Consider the following 23,658-nt stretch of genomic DNA (forward strand, 5'->3'; position numbering starts at 1 on the left):
TAGACATCACAGGAGACATGGGGCTGCGGTATAGACATCACAGGAGACATGGGGCTGCGGTATAGACATCACAGGAGACATGGGGCTGCGGTATAGACATCACAGGAGACATGGGGCTGCGGTATAGACATCACAGGAGACATGGGGCTGCGGTATAGACATCAGGAAACATGGGGCTGCGGTATAGACATCACATGAAACATGGGGCTGCGGTATAGACAACACAGGAAACATGGGGCTGCGGAATAGACATCACATGAGACATGGGGCAGGGGCATAGACATCACAAGAGATATGGGGTTGCGGTATAGACATCACAGGAGACATGGGGCTGCGATATAGACATCACAGGAGACATGGGGCTGCGATATAGACAACACAGGAGACATGGGGCTGTGATATAGACATCACGGGAGATATGGGGCTGCGGTATAGGCATAACAGGAGACGCTGGTGCTGCGTTCAGTAGTGAACACTGCGTGCTTGTGCTCTCAGAGAAAGAAATCTTCCGGAGGACTGGAGAAGAGATCATCACGAGGCCCACGGGCTTGAAGTTCCCCACATCTGGCCTAAACGTCTTTTATAGCTCATAGTAAGCAATTACAGCTTCCATTTCTTTCAAAATAAGGCTGCGCTGTGATTGGTTGTTATTGGCAACAAAGACTTCAGTTCCTGCTGCCATCATCGACAAAGCAATGACGTCACCAGTAATGTGGGAGAAAATCACTAGTAGTCCTGGAGGGTCTCCTCTTTTTCTGAGAGTTTGATATTACTGACAATTTAGCATGTGTGATCTGCAGGCAGGATATAAGCATGTACGCAATGAATCACAAATATTAGGTATCAGTATGTACGCAATGTGCCAAATATTAACCCCTTCCCGACCCATGACGCCACGTAGGCGTCATGAAAACCCGTGCCAATCCGACCCATGACGCCTATGTGGCGTCATGGAATGATCGCATCCCTGCAGATCGGGTGAAGGGGTTAACTCCTATTTTACCCGATCTGCAGGGAGAGGGGGAGTGGTACTTCAGCCCAGGGGGGGGTGGCTTCACCCCCCCGTGGCTACGATCGCTCTGATTGGCTGTTGAAAGTGAAACTGCCAATCAGAGCGATTTGTAATATTTCACCTAAAAAACTGGTGAAATATTACAATCCAGCCATGGCCGATGCTGCAATATCATCGGCCATGGCTGGAAATACTGAAGTGCCCCCCCCCACGCCCACAGATCGCCCCCCCCGTCCTCCGTTATGGGGTCCGGTCCCCTCCGTCCGCCTGCCGGCTCCCCCGTCCTCCTGTCCGCTCCCTCCTTGCTCAGACCCACCCCCCCTGTGCTCCGTTCCCCCCCCCCCGTGCTCCGATCCACCCCCCCACCACCCCTTCATACTTACCGATCCTCCCGGTGTCCGGCCGTCTCCTCGCTGGGCGCCGCCATCTTGGAAAATGGCGGGCGCATGCTCAGTGCGCCCGCCGAATCTGCCAGTCGGCAGATTCCTTACAGGTACATTTTGATCGCTGTGGTAGGTTCTATCACAGCGATCAAAATAAAAAAAATAATAAATAACCCCCCCCCCCTTTATCACCCCCATAGGGACAATAATAAAATAAAGAATTTTTTTTTTTTTTTTCCACTAGGGTTAGGGTTAGAACTAGGGTTAGAACTAGGGGTAGGGTTAGGGGTAGGGTTAGGGTTACGGGTAGGGTTAGGGTTATGGCATGTGCACACAGAGCGGATCGGCCGCGGATCCGCAGCGGATCGGCCGCTGCGAATTCGAAGCAGTTTTCCATCAGGTTTACAGTACCATGTACACCTAAGGAAAACCAAATCCGCTGTGCCCATGGTGCGGAAAATTCCGTGCAGAAACGCTGCGTTGTATTTTCCGCAGCATGTCAATTCTTTGTGCGGATTCCGCAGCGTTTTACACCTGTTCCTCAATAGGAATCCGCAGGTGAAATCCGCACAAAAAAACACTGGAAATCTGCTGTAAATCCGCAGGTAAAACGCAGTGCCTTTTACCTGCAGATTTTTCAAAAATCGTGCGGAAAAATCTCACACGAATCCGCAACGTGGGCACATACCCTTAGGGTTAGGGTTGGAATTAGGGCTAGGGTTGGAAATAGGGTTAAGATTAGGCTTGTGGTTAGGGTTACGGATAGGGTTAGGGGTGTGTTGGGGTTACAGTTGTGGTTAGGGTTGGGATTAGGGCTACGGTTGGGATTAGGGTTAGGATTAGGGTTGGAATTAGGGTTACGGGTGTGTTGCGGTTAGGGTTGTGGTTAGGGGTGTGTTGGGGTTAGGGTTGTGATTAGGGTTATGGCTACAGTTGGGATTAGGATTAGGGGTGTGTTGGGGTTAGTGTTGAAGTTAGAATTGAGGGGTTTCCACTGTTTAGGCACATCAGGGGTCTCCAAACGCAACATGGCGCCACCATTGATTCCAGCCAATCTTGCATTCAAAAAGTCAAATGGTGCTCCCTCCCTTCCAAGCCCCGACGTGCGCCCAAACAGTGGTTTACCCCCACATTTGGGGTACCAGCGTACTCAGGACAAACTGGGCAACAACTTTTACAAAATAAAAAATTACTTGCTAAAACATAATTTTTGAGGAAAGAACAATTATTTTTTATTTTCACGGCTCTGCGTTATAAACTTCTGTGAAGCACTTGGGGGTTGAAAGTGCTCACCACACATCTAGATAAGTTCCTTCGGGGGTCTAGTTTCCAAAATGGGGTCACTTGTGGGGTGTTTCTACTGTTTAGGCACATCAGGGGCTCTGCAAATGCAATGTGACGCCCGCAGACCATTCCATCAAAGTCTGCATTTCAAATGTCACTACTTCCCTTCCGAGCCCTGACGTGCGCCCAAACAGTGGTTTACCCCCACATATGGGGTATCAGCAAACTCACAACAAACTGGGCAACAAATATTGGGGTCCAAATTCTCCTGTTACCCTTGTGAAAATAAAAAATTGCTTGCTAAAACATCTTTTTTGAGGAAAGAAAAATGATTTTTTATTTTCACGGCTCTGCGTTGTAAACTTCTGTGAAGCACTTGGGGGTTGAACGTGCTCACCACACATCTAGATAAGTTCCTTGGGGGGTCTAGTTTCCAAAATGGGGTCACTTGTGGGGGGTTTCTACTGTTTAGGCATATCAGGGGCTCTGCAAACGTAACTTGATGCCCGCAGACCATTCCATCAAAGTCTGCATTCCAAAACGTCACTACTTCCCTTCCGAGCCCCGGCATGTGCCCAAACAGTGGTTTACCCCCACATATGGGGTATCAGCGTACTCAGGAGAAACTGGACAACAACTTTTGGGGTCCAATTTCTCCTGTTACTCTTGCAAAAATAAAAAATTCTGGGCTAAAAAAATATTTTTGAGGAAAGGAAACACATTTATTATTTTCACGGCTCTGCGTTATAAACTTCTGTGAAGCATTTGGGGGTTCAAAGTGCTCACCACACATCTAGATAAGTTCCCTTGGGGGTCTAGTTTCCAAAATGGAGTCACTTGTGGGGAGTTCCTACTGTTTAGGCACATCAGGGGCTCTGCAAACGCAACCTGATGCCCGCAGAGCATTCCATCAAAGTCTGCATCTCAAAACGTCACTACTTCCCTTCCGAACCCCGACGTGTGCCAAAACAGTGGTTTACCCCCACATATGGGGTATCAGCGTACTCAGGAGAAACTGGACAACAACTTTTGGGGTCCAATTTCTCCTGTTACTCTTGCAAAAATAAAAAAATTCTGGGCTAAAAAATATTTTTGAGGAAAGGAAACACATTTTTTATTTTCACGGCTCTGCGTTATAAACTTCTGTGAAGCACTTGGGGTTTCAAAGTGCTCACCACACATCTAGATTAGTTCCTTGGGAGGTCTAGTTTCCAAAATGGGGTCACTTGTGCGGGAGCTCCAATGTTTAGGCACACAGGGGCTCTCCAAACGCGACATGGTGTCCGCTAATGATTGGAGCTAATTTTCCATTCAAAAAGCCAAATGGCGTGCCTTCCCTTCCGAGCCCTGCCGTGCGCCCAAACAGTGGTTTACCCCCACATATGGGGTATCACCGTACTCAGGACAAACTGGACAACAAAATTTGGGGTCCAATTTCTCCTATTACCCTTGGGAAAATAAAAAATTCTGGGCTAAAAATCATTTTTGAGGAAAGAAAAATTATTTTTTTATTTTCACGGCTCTGCGTTATAAACTTCTGTGAAGCACCTGGGGGTTATAAGTGCTCACTATGCATCTAGATAAGTTCCTTGGGGGGTCTAGTTTCCAAAATGGGGTCACTTGTAGGGGAGCTCCAATGTTTAGGCACACAGGGGCTCTCCAAACGCGACATGGTGTCCGCTAACGATTGGAGCTAATTTTCCATTCAAAAAGTCAAATGGCACGCCTCCCCTTCCGAGCCTTGCCGTGCACCCAAACAGTGGTTTACCCCCACATATGAGGTATCGGCATACTCAGGAGAAATTGCCCAACAAATTTTAGGATCCATTTTATCCTGTTGCCCATGTGAAAATGAAAGAATTGAGGCTAAAAGAAATTTTGTGTGAAAAAAAAGTACTTTTTCATTTTTGCGGATCAATTTGTGAAGCACCTGGGGGTTTAAAGTGCTCACTATGCCTCTAGATGAGTTCCTTGGGGGGTCTAGTTTCCAAAATTGGGTCACTTGTGGAGGAGCTCCAATGTTTAGGCACACAGGGGCTTTCCAAACGCGACATGGTGTCCGCTAACGATGGAGATAATTTTTCATTCAAAAAGTCAAATGGCGCTCCTTCCCTTCCGAGCCTTGCCGTGCACCCAAACAGTGGTTTACCCCCACATGTGAGGTATTGGTGTACTCAGGAGAAATTGCCCAACAAAATTTAGGATCCATTTTATCCTGTTGCCCATGTGAAAATGAAAAAATTGAGGCTAAAATATTTTTTTTGTGAAAAAAAAGTACTTTTTCATTTTTACGGATCAATTTGTGAAGCACCTGGGGGTTTAAAGTGCTCACTATGCTTCTAGATAAGTTCCTTGGGGGGTCTAGTTTCCAAAATGGGGTCACTTGTGGGGGAGCTCCAATGTTTAGGCACACGGGGGCTCTCCAAACGTGACATGGTGTCCGCTAAAGATTGGAGCCAATTTTTCATTCAAAAAGTCAAATGGCGCTCCTTCCCTTCCGAGCCCTGCCGTGCGCCCAAACAGTGGTTTACCCCCACATATGAGGTATCAGCGTACTCAGGACAAATTGGACAACAACGTCCGTGGTCCAGTTTCTCCTTTTACCGCTGGGAAAATAAAAAAATTGTTGCTAAAAGATCATTTTTGTGACTAAAAAGTTAAATGTTCATTTTTTACTTCCATGTTGCTTCTGCTGCTGTGAAACACCTGAAGGGTTAATAAACTTCTTGAATGTGGTTTTGAGCACCTTGAGGGGTGCAGTTTTTAGAATGGTGTCACTTTTGGGTATTTTCAGCCATATAGAACCCTCAAAATGACTTCAAATGTGAGGTGGTCCCTAAAAAAAATGGTTTTGTAAATTTTGTTGTAAAAATGAGAAATCACTGGTCAAATTTTAACCCTTATAACTTCCTAGCAAAAAAAAAAATTGTTTCCAAAATTGTGCTGATGTAAAGTAGACATGTGGGAAACGTTATTTATTAACTATTTTGTGTCACATAACTCTCTGGTTTAACAGAATAAAAATTCAAAATGTGAAAATTGCGAAATTTTCAAATTTTTTGCCAAATTTCCGTTTTTTTCACAAATAAACTCAGAAATTATCGACCTAAATTTACCACTAACATGAAGCCCAATATGTCACGAAAAAACAGTCTCAGAATCGCTAGGATCCGTTGAAGCGTTCCTGAGTTATTACCTCATAAAGGGACACTGGTCAGAATTTCAAAAAACGGCAAGGTCATTAAGGCCAAAATAGGCTGGGTCATGAAGGGGTTAAGGTATGAGCAGTGGTTTGAAGCTCGTAAGGTGCAATGCAAAATCTCTAACAGGGCTCCTAATTATTATGGGTCTTTAACAGTATTGGTCTTCAAATATGAGCAACCGGGACGTTTGGGCCCCTTAGGATCCTGGGCCCAGGTGCAACTGCAGCACCTATTGTAGATACGCCCCTGGGTATCAGTATATACACAATGTGCCCAACATTAGGGAATGAGTACGTGCACAATGTACCCAACATTAGGGTGCGAGTACGTGCACAATGTACCTAACATTAGGGGACGAGTACGTGGGGAATGTACCCAACATTAGGGGATGAGTATGTGCACAATGTACCCAACATTAGGGTGCGAGTACGTGCACAATGTACCTAACATTAGGGGACGAGTACGTGGGGAATGTACCCAACATTAGGGGATGAGTATGTGCACAATGTACCCAACATTAGGGTGCGAGTACGTGCACAATGTACCTAACATTAGGGTGCGAGTACGTGCACAATGTACCCAACATTAGGGGACAAGTACGTGCACAATGTACCCAACATTAGGGTGCGAGTCTGTGCACAATGTACCCAACATTAGGGGACCAGTATGTGCACAATGTACCTAACATTAGGGGGCGAGTATGTGCACAATGTACCCAACATTAGGGGGCAAGTCTGTGCACAATGTACCCAACATTAGGGGACCAGTATGTGCACAATGTACCTAACATTAGGGGACAAGTACTTGCACAATGTACCCAAAATTAGGGTGCGAGTCTGTGCACAATTTACCCAACATTAGGGGATGAGTACGTGCACAATATACCTAACATTAGGGGACAAGTATGTGCACAATGTACCCAACATTAGGGTGCGAGTCTGTGCACAATGTACCCAACATTAGGGGATGAGTATGTGCACAATGTACCTAACATTAGAGGACGAGTACGTGCACAATGTACCCAACATTAGGGGATGAGTACATGCACAATGTACCTAACATTAGGGGACAAGTACGTGGGCAATGTACCCAACATTAGGGTACGAGTATATGCACAATGTACCCAGTATTAGGGTGCGAGTGCGTGCACAATGTACCCAATATTAGGGGATGAGTACATGCACAATGTACCTAACATTAGGGGACAAGTACGTGGGCAATGTACCCAACATTAGGGTATGAGTACGTGCACAATGTACCCAACATTAGGGGACCAGTATGTGCACAATGTACCTAACATTAGGGGACAAGTACTTGCACAATGTACCCAAAATTAGGGTGCGAGTCTGTGCACAATTTACCCAACATTAGGGGATGAGTACGTGCACAATGTACCCAACATTAGGGGATGAGTATGTGCACAATGTACCTAACATTAGGGGGCGAGTACGTGCACAATGTACCCAACATTAGGGGACCAGTATGTGCACAATGTACCTAACATTAGGGGACAAGTACTTGCACAATGTACCCAAAATTAGGGTGCGAGTCTGTGCACAATGTACCCAACATTAGGGGATGAGTATGTGCACAATGTACCTAACATTAGGGGACGAGTGCGTGCACAATGTACCCAACATTAGGGGACGAGTACATGCACAATGTACCTAACATTATGGGACAAGTACGTGGGCAATGTACCCAACATTAGGGTACGAGTATGTGCACAATGTACCCAATATTAGGGTGCGAGTGCGTGCACAATGTACCCAATATTAGGGGATGAATATGTGCACAATGTACCCAACATTAGGGGACGAGTATGTGCACAATGTACCTAACATTAGGGGACGAGTACGCGGGCAATGTACCCAACATTAGGGTGCGAGTATGTACACAGTGAACCCCATATTCATTTGTTGCACACATGCTCATATGATAATATTTGGTTTGTTGTTTTCATACTCTAATATTATACTTGTATACTATCTTGCACCCTAGGATAAGAGTATTTACCCAAGGAACTGATTAGTAGTATATGAATATTTATGTAATGAACCCACCCTTTAAGTTCTATTTTCCTCTTTGCAGCAGCCTAGAGAATGAACACGTTATGGACAGTGCCACCTTTTTCCTGTGCACCAGGTCCCATCAATCTCAGCCCCTCATCCCCACCCCCAGTGGTGTCAGTGGAAGATGTAAAGTGATCTTTCCCTTTCGGTGTTTTTCCCATCAGAGTAAGAAGACCTATGAGCAGAGGTGTCGTGAGAAGGACGAGGCGGAGATGAGCGTCTCACGCTGCAACAAGAACAATATGAATCAAAAGCAACAAGACAAGGTATTGTACGGCGCACCGAGGAGCGGGGAATGTTGGAACCATAGTACATTAACTTTTGGGGATTTTATTTAGTTTACGCACTGTAGTTTTTTTTATCCACGCCTTTAAAGGGCCATAACTGACGACGTGGCCGTACAAGGGCTTATTTTTTGCTGCACGAAATGACATCATTATTTTACCATACAAAGTAATGTGGCTAAATTTCTATTATATGGATCTGAATGAGATTGTCCTAGCAGATTCTGCTGCTGTGTGTGAATATACCCTAAGCCGCGGGCTAGACTACGACCTCCAATACACAATCAGGGTAGGACCCTTCTTATTTCTAGGATTTGCCTGTAGTCCTGTGTTATAAACAGGTTTCTTGTTATCTCATGCAGATTTATGCAAAATTGGCTCATTCAAAGGTGACAGCAGAAGATGCCGGTAAGCCATTATTCTATGCATACAATAGTTGTATTTGGAGTCTCTCCTTACCTAGATGTTCCGCGCTGAGGGGCTGTAGTGTTCTGTAGTCGTCAAAACAGAACAGTCACCAGATTTCACATTACAAACTGCAGACATTATTTACATTTTTCTCTTAGACCTGATGTAGCTGGTATACTAACTGTGAAAATCCATAGGCTGCCCAGTGTCCTTTCTCCATGCTGCTTAATATCCTCCCACCTGGCTTGATTGACATCTCTCATTGCACCTAGCCTGTTTGGCAGCTCCTCAGTGTTCTGCCTTCATACTGCAAAATCTCCACCCACCTAGTCCTATTAACAATGCCTCAGTGTCCCTCCTCCCATCTAGTCTGATTAATAGCTCCTCCCTACTGATGAATCTCCAACCAGGTAGCCTTAGTGACAGCTTCTCAATGTTCCTCTTCGTACTGCTTAATATCCCCCCACCTGACTTCATTGGCAGCTCCTCAGTGTTCCTCCTCCCTGCTGCTGAATCTCCTCCCATCTAGTCTGAGTGGTAGCTCCTCCTCATCTTTTGACAGCTTCTCAATGTCCCTCCTCCCTGCTGTAGAAATCTCACAATGCACAGGACAAGCTGCAGCCATCAGTCAGGCTCAGTGGGTGGACATTGGTTAGCTGTCTGTCAGCTCTTTTGCTCTTTAATTTGACTAATACAATTATAATATTAATTTCAGGATTAAGAAGACATACAGATAGGGAGTTCTAAATTAAGTACACCAGTCTCATCAGGTCTAAGACATATTTAATAATGTTTGCAGTTTGCAATGCAAAATATGATGCCTGGGAGCTTCAAGAAGGTGCAGGGGTTGCAGTCGCACACAGGTCCTGGAGCATAAGGGGGCACAAAGGTCGCTTTGCTCTGTCTGAGAAGATTAATGCTATTGAAGACAGTGACCTTTAGGGGCCCTGTAGATGTTACATTGAGACCGCTGCTCTCGAGCCCAATGCACAATCTGTAACCAGGTCCCCACCTGCCATTTATGATATTGGTTTCTATTGGGGCAGAGGGACCTCTGAGCCTCCATAGGAATCAGGGCCAGTGATACCTCTGCACTCTACAGTAATGGCCCTGACCCCAATAGAACCAGGCTTTCATTCTTATACTTTCTACATGTATGAGAGTCTGTCTGGACTTTTAGCCAATCATGGGATTGATAATAAAGACGCTTTCCCTTTATTTATTCCAGATAAAACATACCAGCAAAATGTTAGTCAGCTGGACAGAGTACGGGAAGACTGGCAGAAGGAGCACATTATGGCTTGTATGGTAACGTACCATCATTGATAGTCCTGACGTACGCACTGCAAGAACATGTCCACACATGGGGTGTTATGCCTGTGTAGTAAGTCACTCAGGAATAAAAGGTTATACACTAAAAAAAAAACCACAAATGATGCTGCCGGTTCATGTACAGACTAGATAGCCTGACTCTGCTGTGCCTAGTAGTGCCTGCGGTTACAGAGATAGCCCTAACCACAGGCTAGGAGATGGTAACTGACATAACTGCCTAAAAAGGCCGTCGAATTGCTTCACGTACCTCCTAAAGAACCGGAGGGCAGAGCAGAGTGTGAATTACCTACAAGAGGAGAAGTGTGCTGAACACAGGAAAGATCCCAGAGTGAATAAAGTAAATAACAAAATACCAAACAAAGAATAAAGCAATTACTGTTATCAAATATACTGCCTACTTACTAAACATAAACAGAAGAGAAGTGCAAAGTATAGCAAAGAAACAGCAAGGTGAAAATTCTTAGCTCAAAGCTCACAGACTGGCTCCAAATATCAAACCAGAACATCTAATTCAATCTATCATTAGCAGGAAACGTCCTCTGGGGGACTGAATATAAAGCTGCACCCAAAAGGTGATAGGTGGACAAACGAAAACACCTGTGTTAAGCTAGACAAACTACAGCCAGAAAACAAACAGAACCCAAACGCGCAGAGAAAAGGTGTGTCTCCTGTGGCTTGGCAGAAAGAAGCTGACCAATAAACAGAAACTCAAGGGATCAAATCCAGTTGCATGACTTGGGGGTCTTATGAATTTTGTTTCATATGCTGCAGAAACAAACCTCAGTGCAAATTTGAGAACTCACAGCCTATTTACCCATGGACTCCTAGGCTTGTATTTCATAGGAATGGGCATATTTAAATCCAACTGCCTGATCTTTTTTTTTTTCCCCTTTTCCTTACTATCTGTCCTTGGGATTTGGAAACCCCCAGTTGGACAGTTGATCCTTCCAAAATTGATAAATAAAATGTGGCTCTACTGTGTATGACAACCTTGGCTTAGAGCGTTTGTCCAATCTCAGACATTTATTGTATAGGGACCCTCTCCTGTCGTCTTTAGAAAAAGTTTGCATCTTGCCCTGCGAATCTTTCAATGGTGGATATCCATGCGCGGTGTGCTCCATTCGCTTACATAGGGGTGTGCTTGTCAATTTGTTTTTTTTTGTACTTCCATAAGATTGAATGTGGTTGTATTCAGAATTAGCAAATCACATTTATACTCCTGTTACACAGTAGTCAGTGCACGGCCGCCATCATTTACAGTGACTCTGATTAACCCCATATAAAGTTTAGCTTCTAGGAGGATTTCCCTGTTTATTTTTTTTCAGCAAAACCAAAAAACATGGTCCAGCAAATCTGTTTGTATAAGTGTAATGTTTAGGTGCACATTCACACTGTGGCCATTCACAGACAAATATAACCTAGAATAAAATTAATGGCTGTACAGTACATCCTACAATAATTAGATAGTAATACATCTTAAAATCACGGGTTATTTATTTTCCTTTTTTAAGCAAATAAATGTTAATTAAGTAAAAGTCATCCCACTACGACAAGGTGTACCCATTCAAGAAAATGTCATAGTTGAATTTTACAGCACAATCCATAGTCCGTAAGCAGTAGTGATGAGCGAATGTGCTGGGATAAGGTGCTATCAGAACGTGCTCGGGTGCTAACATAGTGTCTTCCGCGTGCTCGAAAAATAGGTTTGAGTCCCCGCGGTTGAATGTCTCATGGAGGAATCAGCCGCGGGGACTCAAACATATTTTTCGAGCACGTGGAAGACACTATGTTAGCACCTGAGCACGTTCTGATAGCACCTTATCCAAGCACATTCGCTCATCACTAGTAAGGAGGATACATTTGTTTTATTTATTTTTTTTTACAACGCATTAGATACATAGATATTCAATTTGTATTGATGGTTGTGTTCTGCATACGGTGATTTATCTGTTTTGGTTTCTAGTTCTTTGAGAATCAGGAGTGGGATAGAATAAACTATTACAGGAACGCAGTGTGGACACACGTCAATCAGCTGTCGCAGGAGTGTGTCACCACTGATGGGGTAAGTCTATAATGCGGATATATAGGTGCTTCTCACTAAATTAGAATATCATCAAAAAGTAAATAAAATAAAAGTTAATTTATTTCAGTTCTTCATTACAAAAAGTGAAACTCATTATATAGAGTCATTACAAACATAGTGATCTATTTCAAGTGTTTATTTCTGTTAATGTTGATGATTATGTCTTACAGCCAATGAAAACCCAAAAGTCATTATCTCAGTAAATTAGAATACTTTATAACACCATCTTGGAAAATGATTTTAATCCGAAATGTTGTCCTACTGAAATGTATGTTCAGTAAATGCACTCAATACTTGGGCTCCTTTTGCATCAATTACTGCATCAATGCGGCGTGGCATGGAGGCGATCAGCCTGTGGCACTGCTGAGGGGTTATGGAAGCCCAGGTTGCTTTGATAGCAGCCTTCAGCTCGTCTGCATTGTTGGGTCTGGTGTCTCATCTTCCTCTTGACAATACTCTATAGATTCTCTATGGGGTTAAAGTCAGATGAGTTTGCTGCCAATCAGGCACAGTGATACTGTTGTTTGTAAACCAGGTATTGGTACTTTTGGCAGTGTGGACAGGTGCCAAGTCCTGCTGGAGAATGAAATTTCTATCTCCAAAAAGCTTGTCGGCAGAGGGAAGCATGAAGTGCTCTAAAATTTCCTGGTAGACGGCTGCGCTGACTTTGGTCTTGATAAAACACAGTGGACCTACACCAGCAGATGACATAGCTCCCCAAACCATCACTGGTTGTGGAGACTTCACACTAGACCTCCAGCAGCTTGGATTGTGGCCTCTCCACTCTTACTCCAGACTCTGGGACTTTGATTTACAAATGAAATGCAAAATTTACTTTAATCTGAAAACACCTTGGACCACTGAGCAACAGTCCAGTTCTTTTTCTCCTTGGCCCAGGTAAGACACTTCTGGCGTTGTCTATTGGTCATGAGTGGCTTGACACAAGGAATGTGACACTTGTAGCCCATGTCCTGGATATGTCTGTGTGTGGTGGCTCTTGAAGCAATGACTCCAGCAGCAGTCCACTCCTTGTGAGTCTCCCCCAAATTTTTGAATGGCCTTTTCTTAATCCTTTCAAGGCTGTGGTTATCCTGGTTGCTTGTGCCCCTTTTTCTACTACACTTTTTCCTTCCACTCAACGTTCCATTAATATGCTTGGATACAGCACTCTGTGAACAGCCGGGTTCTTTAGCAATGACCTTTTGTGGCTTCCCCTCCTTGTGGAGTGTGTCAGTGACTGACTTCTGGACATCTGTCAAGTCAGGAGTCTTCCCCATGATTGTGGAGCTACTGAAACAGACTAAGGGACCTTTATAAACACTTAGGAAGCCTTTGCAGGTGTTTTTTGTTACTTATTCTAAGTTACTCAGATAATGACTTTTGGATTTTCATTGGCTGTAAGCCATAATCATCAACATTAACAGAAATAAACACGTGAAATAAATCACTGTGTGTAATGACTCTATATAATATGAGTTTCACTTTTTGTATTGAAGAACTAAAATAAATTAACTTTTTGATGATAGTCTAGTTTAGTGAGAAGCACTTGTACCTGTGATTTACAAGGCTATTCTCTAGTGATTTCTGGTGGGGACAGGAGATACACTGATTTCTATAGATGCAAAAAACAGCAAATTAATTGGCTAATGGAAGGAAATTATCTGTGGTGATGTCTGAATTCTTCTTCTTCACCTCCTGATGTTTTCCATCTAGATATGTGAAGAAGTCCGGAGAGCACTGGAAGGCTGCAACATTGAGAAAGATATAGAAAACTTTACAGAAGGCCACAAAACAGGAGATAAACCTCCAGGTATGTCTCTAAAGAGCTGTTACAGGGGTTGCCCACTGGAAGAAACCCTAGATAGCGCATGAAAATAATATAGGGTACTTGGTTAACAATTTTGATTTAAAAAAAAAAAAAATGCTAAAGCTATCCCACCTCGTCACGGTGACCCTAATCGGGGTATGTTTAATACAGAATTAGTAGCGAACCACAAGTACATGCCAGTAGAACAGCTTTCAATGCTTTTTTTCTTTTGTTTTTTTTTAGCTCCCATTCACTATGAGAACTTCTATAATGGCCCCAGGAGCACAACACCCGTGATAAGGTGAGCCCAGCACCGCTGCACCCTGTGTGATATTATCTTCTGTGTTACTGAATGTGAAGTTTCCTGTACCCCAAGTGTCAACATCAGTGTCCTGTACCCCAAGTGTCAACATCAGTGTCCTGTACCCCAAGTGTCAGCGTAGTTGTCCTGTACCCCAAGGGTCAGCATCATTGTCCTGTACCCAAAGTGTCACTGTCCTGTACCCCAAGGGTCAGCATTATTGTCCTGTACCCAAAGTGTCACTGTCCTGTACCCCAAGGGTCAGCATCATTGTCCTGTACCCAAAGTGTCACTGTCCTGTACCCCAAGGGTCAGCATCATTGTCCTGTACCCAAAGTGTCACTGTCCTGTACCCCAAGGGTCAGCATCATTGTCCTGTACCCAAAATGTCACTGTCCTGTACCCCAAGGGTCAGCATTATTGTCCTGTACCCAAAGTGTCACTGTCCTGTACCCCAAGGGTCAGCATCATTGTCCTGTACCCAAAGTGTCACTGTCCTGTACCCCAAGTGTCAGCGTCACTGTCCTGTACCCCAAGTGTCAGCGTCATTGTCCTGTAGCCAAAGTGTCACTGTCCTGTACCCCAAGGGTCAGCATCATTGTCCTGTACCCAAAGTATCAGTGTCCTGTACCCCAAGTGTCAGCATCAGTGTCCTGTACCCAAAGTGTCAGCGTCACTGCCCTGTACCCAAAGTATCAGCGTCATTATCCTGTACCCCAAGTATCAGTGTCATTATCCTGTACCCCAAGTATCAGTGTCATTATCCTGTACCCCAAGTATCAGTGTCATTATCCTGTACCCCAAGTGTCAGTGTCATTGTCCTGTATCCCAAAGTGTCAGCGTCACTGTCCTGTACCCAAAGTATCAGCGTCATTATCCTGTACCCCAAGTATCATTGTCATTGTCCTGTATCCCAAAGTGTCAGCGTCACTGTCCTGTATCCCAAGGTGTCAGCGTCACTGTCCTGTACCCAAAGTATCAGCGTCATTATCCTGTACCCCAAGTATCAGTGTCATTATCCTGTACCCCAAGTATCATTGTCATTGTCCTGTATCCCAAAGTGTCAGCGTCACTGTCCTGTACCCAAAGTGTCAGCGTCACTGTCCTGTATCCCAAGGTGTCAGCGTCACTGCCCGGTACCCAAAGTGTCAGCGTCACTGTCCTGTATCCCAAGGTGTCAGCGTCACTGTCCGGTACCCAAAGTGTCAGCGTCACTGTCCTGTATCCCAAGGTGTCAGCGTCACCGTCCGGTACCCAAAGTGTCAGCGTCACTGTCCTGTATCCCAAGGTGTCAGCGTCACTGTCCTATAGCTCATCTTGTAATACCTAGATAAACAATGATCTGTCATCATTACACCGGGCACACTGCTATGATACAGTCAGGATTACAGATCTGTTCTGTGTATCTGTTACAATAATCTTCTTTATACATTGCTGCACGTTCTCATTTTCTATGGTATTTTGCAGGCGAGGTCCATTGCAGATGCCCAGCACAGCGCCAGGTGAGAGCTCGAAAGATCATATATTTGCATTGTGTACTTTGATAGTTAAAGTATCGCCATTCTTCTATCCTATCTGTAATCATAATGGAGTAATGGCGTGGGCCACAGTAACTCAGCACTGCTGCCACATGGTCATACACACGTGGGTATTAAAGGGACTCTCTAAGATGCCAAATCTACCCAGTTATTTAGTCTTATATTACCTCATAGCTAGGTGGATGTGCTGTTCAGCAGGGGTGTCAAACTGCATTCCTCGAGGGCCTCAAACCATGAGTGTTTTCAAGATTTCCTTAGCATTCCACAAGGTGCTGGAATCATTCTGTGCAGGTGATTAAATTATCACCTGTGCAATACAAGGAAATCCTGAAAACATGACCTGTTTGCGGCCCTCGAGGAATGCAGATTGACACCTCTGCTGTTCAGGGTTGTGGCAAAGCTGGGTGGTGAGCCTGGTGGTGGTGGTGTAATAGCAGATTGTCCCCTGATGTCAGCCTGTGTATAGGATATAACAGCTTCTGACCACAATGCAGAGATCATTTTCCGTGTTCCTCCTTTATCTGCAGATGATCCTGCCTATGCAACGGTTGGCGATTTTAACCTGTATCAATAGCGATGGATGTGAGTATCTCGCACGCTGTATTTTGCAAATAGAAATGTCAGTGTATAAGCCAGTCCACATAAATTATAGAGGTGACCACCGGGAGATAAGCAGTGCCGCTTGTGCACAGCAGCTGCTTATCCCTGACAATAAGCATGCATACCGGGGCATCTGAGAAGTCCTGAGAAGTTCCTGTGCAGCCGAAGGCCATCTTATATGTAAAGTCAATATGTACATGACCAGTCTATAATTTGAAGGGTAGGTTAATTTTAACATTGAGAGATAGAATATCAAAAATAAAATCCAGAAAATCACATTGTATAAATTATATAAATATATTTGCATTTTGCAGTGAGTAGTAAGTGTTTGATCCATCTGGCAAACAAGACATAATAATAATAATAATAATAATAATAATAATAATAAGTATTATCTATATATATAATTGTCTAAGGGTTTTTCCGTCTGTCTGTCTGTCTGTCTGTCTTTCTGTCTGTCTGTCCTGGAAATCACTCCATATAAGGTATGGTCTACAAACAGGATACCTTATATGGAGTGGTCGGCGGTTTGTAGACCATACCTTATATGGAGTGGTCGGCGGTTTGTAGACCATACCTTATATGGAGTGGTCGGCGGTTTGTAGACCATACCTAATATGGAGTGGTCGGCGGTTTGTAGACCATACCTTATATGGAGTGGTCGACGGTTTGTCGGGCGGCCTCGACCAATCAGAGATGGGCACAGCATGGCGACGATGATGTCATAATGGTTGCCATGGCGACGATGATGTCATAAAGGTTGCCTCGACCAATCAGCGACGGGCACAGTCTGCCGCGAATCACATACTACGGGGACATGCATATTCTAGAATACCCGATGCATTAGAATCGGGCCACAGTCTAGTTATTTATATAGCACCATTTATTCCATGGTACTGTACATGAGAAGGGCTTACATCAAAATACAAATATCACTTACTGTAAACAAACTAAGAATGACAGACTGATACAGAGGGAAGAGGACCCTGCCATTGCGGGCTTACATTCTACAGACTTGGTGGCAAAACCCTTGTTGGCAAGCACAGCAGTCAGATGTTTTTTGTAGTTGATGATGAGGTTTGCGCACATGTCAGGAGGAACTCCTCTTTGCAGATCATCTCTAAATCATTAAGATTTTTGAGGCTGTCGCTTGGCAACTTGGAGCTTCAACTCCCTCCATAAGTTTTCTATGGGATTAAGGTTTGTAGACTTGCTAGGCCACTCCATGACCTTAATGTGCTTCTTTTTGATCCACTTCTTTGTTGCCTTGGCTGTATATTTTGGGTCATTCTCTTGCTGGAAGTCACAGCTATGACCCATTTTTAATGTCCCGGTGGACGGAAGGAGGTTTTCACTCAGGATTTTACGGTACATGGCTCCATCCATTCCCACATTTATTCGGTGAAGTAGTCCTGTGCCCTTAGCAGAGAAACACTCCCAAAGCAATGTTTCCACCTCCATGCTTGACAGTGGGGATGGTGTTTTTTTGGTCATAGATAGCATTTCTCTTCCTCCAAACATGACGATACGAGTTAATGCCAAAGAGCTCAATTTTTGTCTCATCTGACCACAGCACCTTCTCCCAATCACTCACAGAATCATCCAGGTGTTCATTGACAAACTTCAGATGAGCCTGCACTTATTGAGCGGAGGGACCTTGCGGGCACTGCAGGATTTTAAACCTTTATGGCGTAATGTGTTACCAATGGTTTTCATGATGATTGTGGTCCCAGCTGCCTTGAGATCATTAACAAGTTCCCCTCGTGTAGTTTTAGGCTGATCTCTCACCTTCCTCATGATCCTGGATACCCCATGAGGTGAGATTTTTCATGGTGCCCCAGATCGATGTCGATGGACAGTCATTTTGTATTTCTTCCATTTTCTTCCTATTGCACCAACAGTTGTCTCCTTCTCACTTAGCGTCTTACTTATGGTTTTGTAGCCCATTCCAGCTTTGTGCAGGTCTATGATCTTGCCCCTGACATCCTTAGAAAGCTCTTTGGTCTTGCCCATGTTGTAGAGGTTAAAGTCTGACTGATTAATTGAGTCTGGACAGGAGTCTTTTATAAAGCTGACTATGTAACACAGCTGTCTTTAATGCAGGTAACGAGTTGATTAGGAGTGTCTAACTGATCTGTAGGAGCCAGAACTCTTAATGGTTGGTAGGGGATCAAATACTTATTTCTAATCACAAAATAATTTATATAATTTATACAATGTGATTTTCTGGATTTTATGTTTGAGACATCTCTCAATGTTAAAAATTGACCTACCCTTAAAATTATAGACTGTTCATGAATTTGTCAGTGGGCAAACGTACAAAATCAGCAAGGGATCAAATACTTATTTCTTTCTCTGAAAATGTACACACAAACGTATGTATGTATCTACTGTATGCATGCACACACACTCCACCCTGGTATACATGTCCCTCATCCTGGCCCCCATCTTGGTGTATATATCCCCCATCTTGGTATACGCCCTCCGTTCTGCCACAGTTCTTTAATGTATGGAAACAAATAAACCAGAATACTCACCAATGGCAAACATACAAGTCATGGGGCTTCGTAGCAGAAGTATAATGCACTCGCATAGTCCTCCATATAGTATTATACACAGCCCATAGTCCTCCCTATTGTATAATGCACCCCTCCATAGTCCTCCATATAGTACAGGGTGGGCCATTTATATGGATACACCTAAATAAAATGGGAATGGTTGGTGATAGCAACTTCCTGTTTGTGGCACATTAGTATGTGGGAAAGGGAAAACTTTTCAAGATGGGTGGTGACCATGGCGGCCATTTTGAATCCAACTTGATTTTTTCTAATGGGAAGCGGGTCATGTGACATCAAACTTATTGAGAATTTCACAAGAAAAACAATGGTGTGCTTCGTTTTATCGTAACTTTATTCTTTCATGAGTTATTTACAAGGTTATGACCACTTATAAAATGTGTTCAAAGTGCTGCCCACTGTGTTGGATTGTCAATGCTACCCTCTTCTCCCACTCTTGACACACTGATAGCAACACCGCAGAAGAAATGGTAGCACAGGCTTCCAGTATCCGTTGTTTCAGATGCTGCACATCTCCTATCTTCACAGCATGGACAACTGCCTTCAGTCTAAGGGGGTCAGATTGGGAGACCTTGGTGGCCATTCAACTGGCCCACGACAACCAATCCACTCTCCAGGAAACTGTTCATGAAGGAATGCTCGGACCTGACACCCATAATGTGGTGGTGCAGGGTAGAGAGGGAGAAAAAAGATGAAAATGCAAAACCAAAAATACCTCTGGTTGTTAAGGGGTTAAATGTTTGGAAAGGTTTTTTTAATTTTCCATATCACGAAATATAAAAAAATAATAATACACTGTAATTTTTTACGTTGGCCACTGTGGAGACACGAGGATCAGTGGGTGCTCTTGTCCGCTGGCCTGGCTGTCTTTAGAAAGACCACATGGACCAGGGCTTATCCCACTGAACACTCGTACCCCATTTCCGTTGACAGAATACTACTCAGAGAACACAGGGTGAGGGCAACACATTACAGTAATAATTTATTGGATCAACTACAGTCAATAACATTATAGTACAGTCCCAGAAAGTACATGAGATGGTGCAAATGACAGTCTCACCCTTCCGCTGGCTTGCCGGGAATACATCTGCAATTTCGTGGCTTCCAGAGCCAACTACCCCAACCAGTGACACCACACTATGGGCAGGCACCCACATAGAGAAGGTAGCCACAAGCTTAGGAAGCTGAAAGTTCATTGAGGTATGTGGCCAGGTGACCTGATTGCCCCAACCTGGGTTTTCAAATTGTCTCCATGGGTTCAGTGATGCTCAGTGGAGCTGATCTGTATTCTTCCAGCTGGGGCCATGGTCCCTTAAGCTGGTGTTCTGTAGAGTGTCTTCAATCTATATTCCTCTGGTTGGAGCCATGGTAAATTGGCTACTGGCATTTAGGGCCTTTTTAGAAACAGAGGCCTTTTATAGTTCACAACTGTCTTTCCGGCCATCATCCACAAGTTAGGGTAAAGGTGGGATGAGGTCAACTCTCATTGTTTGAGTATTCAATCAATCTGCATAGTTTATCCTTCAATGTTTGCATGTTAACAAGCTGCATGGACTTCATACAATGGGTTATCAACATATTAGCAAACATCGATTGCTCAGTCCTCCTGTGTCCCCTCTAAGGATAGCTGCATAATAAGCTGCAACACACATCAATTCAAGAGTGAACGTTCAGGCTCATGTAAACAATGGCCTATGTCTCCTGACCTACTGACAGATACGTCTGGCCGGATTAAGAATAAATGTGTTGTCACAGCCACCTAGATTAAAACTAGACTTCCTGTCCTGTAGAGAAGACATTTCAGCGCTCATTATTCGACAGCTTTACAATGAAAGATAACACCTTTATAGACAGTAGATAACACAGGATCCACCATTCACAATAGGTGATGTCACAGCTCACCTCCTCCTGTACAATGACTGATAACACCTCTATATACAGTAGATAACACAGGATCCACCATTCACAATAGGTGATGTCACAGCTCACCTCCTCCTCCTGTACAATGACTGATAACACCTCTATATACAGTAGATAACACAGGATCCACCATTCACAATAGGTGATGTCACAGCTCACCTCCGCCTGTACAATGACTGATAACACCTCTATATACAGTAGATAACACAGGATCCACCATTCACAATAGGTGATGTCACAGCTCACCTCCTCCTCCTGTACAATGACTGATAACACCTCTATATACAGTAGATAACACAGGATCCACCATTCACAATAGGTGATGTCACAGCTCACCTCCTCCTGTACAATGACTGATAACACCTCTATATACAGTAGATAACACAGGATCCACCATTCACAATAGGTGATGTCACAGCTCACCTCCTCCTCCTGTACAATGACTGATAACACCTCTATATACAGTAGATAACACAGGATCCATCATTCACACTAGGTGATGTCACAGCTCACCTCCTCCTCCTGTACAATGACTGATAGCACCTCTATATACAGTAGATAATACAGGATCCACCAATCACAAAAGGCGGTGTCACAGCTCACCTCCTCCTCCTGTACAATGACTGATAACACCTCTATATACAGTAGATACCACAGGATCCACCATTCACACTAGGTGATGTCACAGCTCACCTCCTCCTCCTCCTGATAAATGACCTGTGGATGAGTTTTGAAGCGGACCGAGAATCTTACTATATGCAGCAATACAGTCGCACAAGCAATCAGATGATTGCAGGTTCAAGTCTTCTAAGGGGATTAATAAATAATAAAAAAACACATTTGTGGTTTGACCACATCCATAGAAGTCCGGTAAACGGCGTAACCAGAAAAAAAATCCCAAAATTGATTTTTCTTTTAGCTACAGTTGCAAAAAAATGCAATGAGAAGCGATCAAAATGTCACATCTATCCCCAAATGGTATTAATAAAAGTGTCAGCTCATCCTCCAAAGCTCATCGCAGCCTCACTGACTGAAAACAGTACAGGGAAACAAATACAATTTTAGTTGTTTTTTTTTTTTTTTAAATAAAACTTTCATCACTAAAATAAAAAATGTTGAAAATCGACAAGTTTGGTATTGCTGTAGTTGTACTGATGAGAAGAATCATATTGCCAGGTCATTTTAACCACCCACACTGTGTATGCTATAAAAACAATTCACAAAAATATAAGGTCGGAAATGCAGGATTTTTTTTTCCAGAAAAATAAAAAAAAAGTTAGACTGTAGAAGGGGAGGACCCCCAACCCCCCAAAAAAAACAAACAAACAAAAAAAGAAAAGCATGCAGAGAGCTCCCTCTGCTGGTGGGTCAGGAAGACATTACTTTATCATTTCATCATTATACCCCATGTAGGGGATTTGGACCTCTGACGAGCAGAAAGATCAGATCTGTCCACTTGATGTTCTGGCATGAGTGTATGACCTAGTCTCCTTTTTTTCTCTCTTCTAGGTTACACTTTTGGATGCTTTGATATCTGGTAGGACATGAAGACCCCACAGTTTTAGTTTCCATTTTAGATAATTATTTATATTGAGGATATAGGACTTCCAATATAAAGTTGGTGGACACATTTTTCTGGCTTCGACTGTTCAGAAAGTGGTTTATGGACAACTGCCAAGCATGAAGGACCTCTATTTGTTAAAAGGACTCCGTGCATTTAATAGACTTAAGCAAAACTTTCCTTGATCACCAAACTTACTGTATAGTTCTCTGATGGCGGCTCTTCTACTTCTGCTGTTTGCCCCCAATTGATTGATGTGGGTGTCTGGAACCGAACCCACACTGATTATATACTGTTTGCCTATCCTACGGATAACACGGAGAGCCCCTTTAATGGGGTTTTCTGGGAATAGAAAAAAAGAGGAAAAAAAAGGTCATTATAAATAAAATTTCTAACTGCCTTAAGTAAATGCACTTGTTTTGTCTAAGATGGTAATAATTATAACACATGAAGATACTGTAGCCACTATATTGTTCTACATAGGCCGGCCCTAGAATATTAACAGAAGAGATGTCTGGGACCATGAGCAGTACGAAGTTCTGCCCCCTCCCTTCATGTGGAAGCAGATGTGCTGAGGCTAGAAGAGGCTGCTCACACTGCTGTCCACCATGTCTACCTGACCTAATACTGGAGATACCAGGGGGCATGAGGTAAGAAGAGGCCGATCACACTGCTGTCCACCATGTCTACCTGACCTAATACTGGAGATACCAGGGGGCATGAGGTAAGAAGAGGCCGATCACACTGCTGTCCACCATGTCTACATGATCTAGTACTGGAGATACCAGGGGTGATGCGGTAAGAAGAGGCCGATCACACTGCTGTCCACCCTGTCTGATCTAATACTGGAGATAGCACGAATGCTAAGAAGACACTGCTCACACTGCTGTCCATCCTGTCTATCTGATCTAATACTGGAGATACCAGGAATGATAATGTAAGAAGAGGCTGCTCACACTGCTGTCCACCATGTCTTTCTGATCTAGTACTGGAGATACCAGGAGTCATGCGGTAAGAAGAAGCTGCTCACACTGCTGTCCACCGTGTCTGTCTGATCTAGTAGTGGAGATACAAGAGTGCTGAGGTAAGATGTGCCTCCTCACACTGCTGTATACCATGTACATATGATCTTAGACTGGATATATCAGGTGTGCTGAAGTACATAGAGGATGGTCTCAATGCTGTCCCCTCTGGCTGATTTCATATTTGGGGAAACCTACCGCATACAGTGTGAAAAAACAAAACAAACACCCCTGCTTTACTCAACCTCTCCAGGCTCAGCGCCGAGTCTCTG

At 43.8% G+C, this 23,658-nt stretch overlaps 1 protein-coding gene across 2 annotated transcripts in view; it reads left to right on the forward strand.

Moving 5' to 3' along the window:
- The window catches only part of PSTPIP2 (proline-serine-threonine phosphatase interacting protein 2), a 93,781-nt gene extending 71,015 nt beyond the window's left edge, over positions 1-22,766 (forward strand). Inside the window, exons 7-15 of one of the 2 annotated variants that reach the window (XM_077283765.1) lie at positions 8,119-8,220; positions 8,601-8,646; positions 9,875-9,954; positions 11,942-12,040; positions 13,775-13,871; positions 14,112-14,169; positions 15,637-15,671; positions 16,235-16,289; positions 22,313-22,766. In XM_077283765.1, the coding sequence (XP_077139880.1) occupies positions 8,119-8,220; positions 8,601-8,646; positions 9,875-9,954; positions 11,942-12,040; positions 13,775-13,871; positions 14,112-14,169; positions 15,637-15,671; positions 16,235-16,281 (564 nt within the window). In that variant the 3' untranslated portion in view covers positions 16,282-16,289; positions 22,313-22,766. Of the gene's footprint in view, positions 1-8,118; positions 8,221-8,600; positions 8,647-9,874; positions 9,955-10,504; positions 10,638-11,941; positions 12,041-13,774; positions 13,872-14,111; positions 14,170-15,636; positions 15,672-16,234; positions 16,290-22,312 lie in introns of those variants that run through there. The other variant, XR_013221161.1, reaches the window with a different exon arrangement.
- Positions 22,767-23,658: the final 892 nt, after the last annotated feature.

Source organism: Ranitomeya variabilis, chromosome 1 (genome assembly GCF_051348905.1).
Source record: "Ranitomeya variabilis isolate aRanVar5 chromosome 1, aRanVar5.hap1, whole genome shotgun sequence".
Lineage (NCBI taxonomy): Eukaryota > Metazoa > Chordata > Amphibia > Anura > Dendrobatidae > Ranitomeya > Ranitomeya variabilis.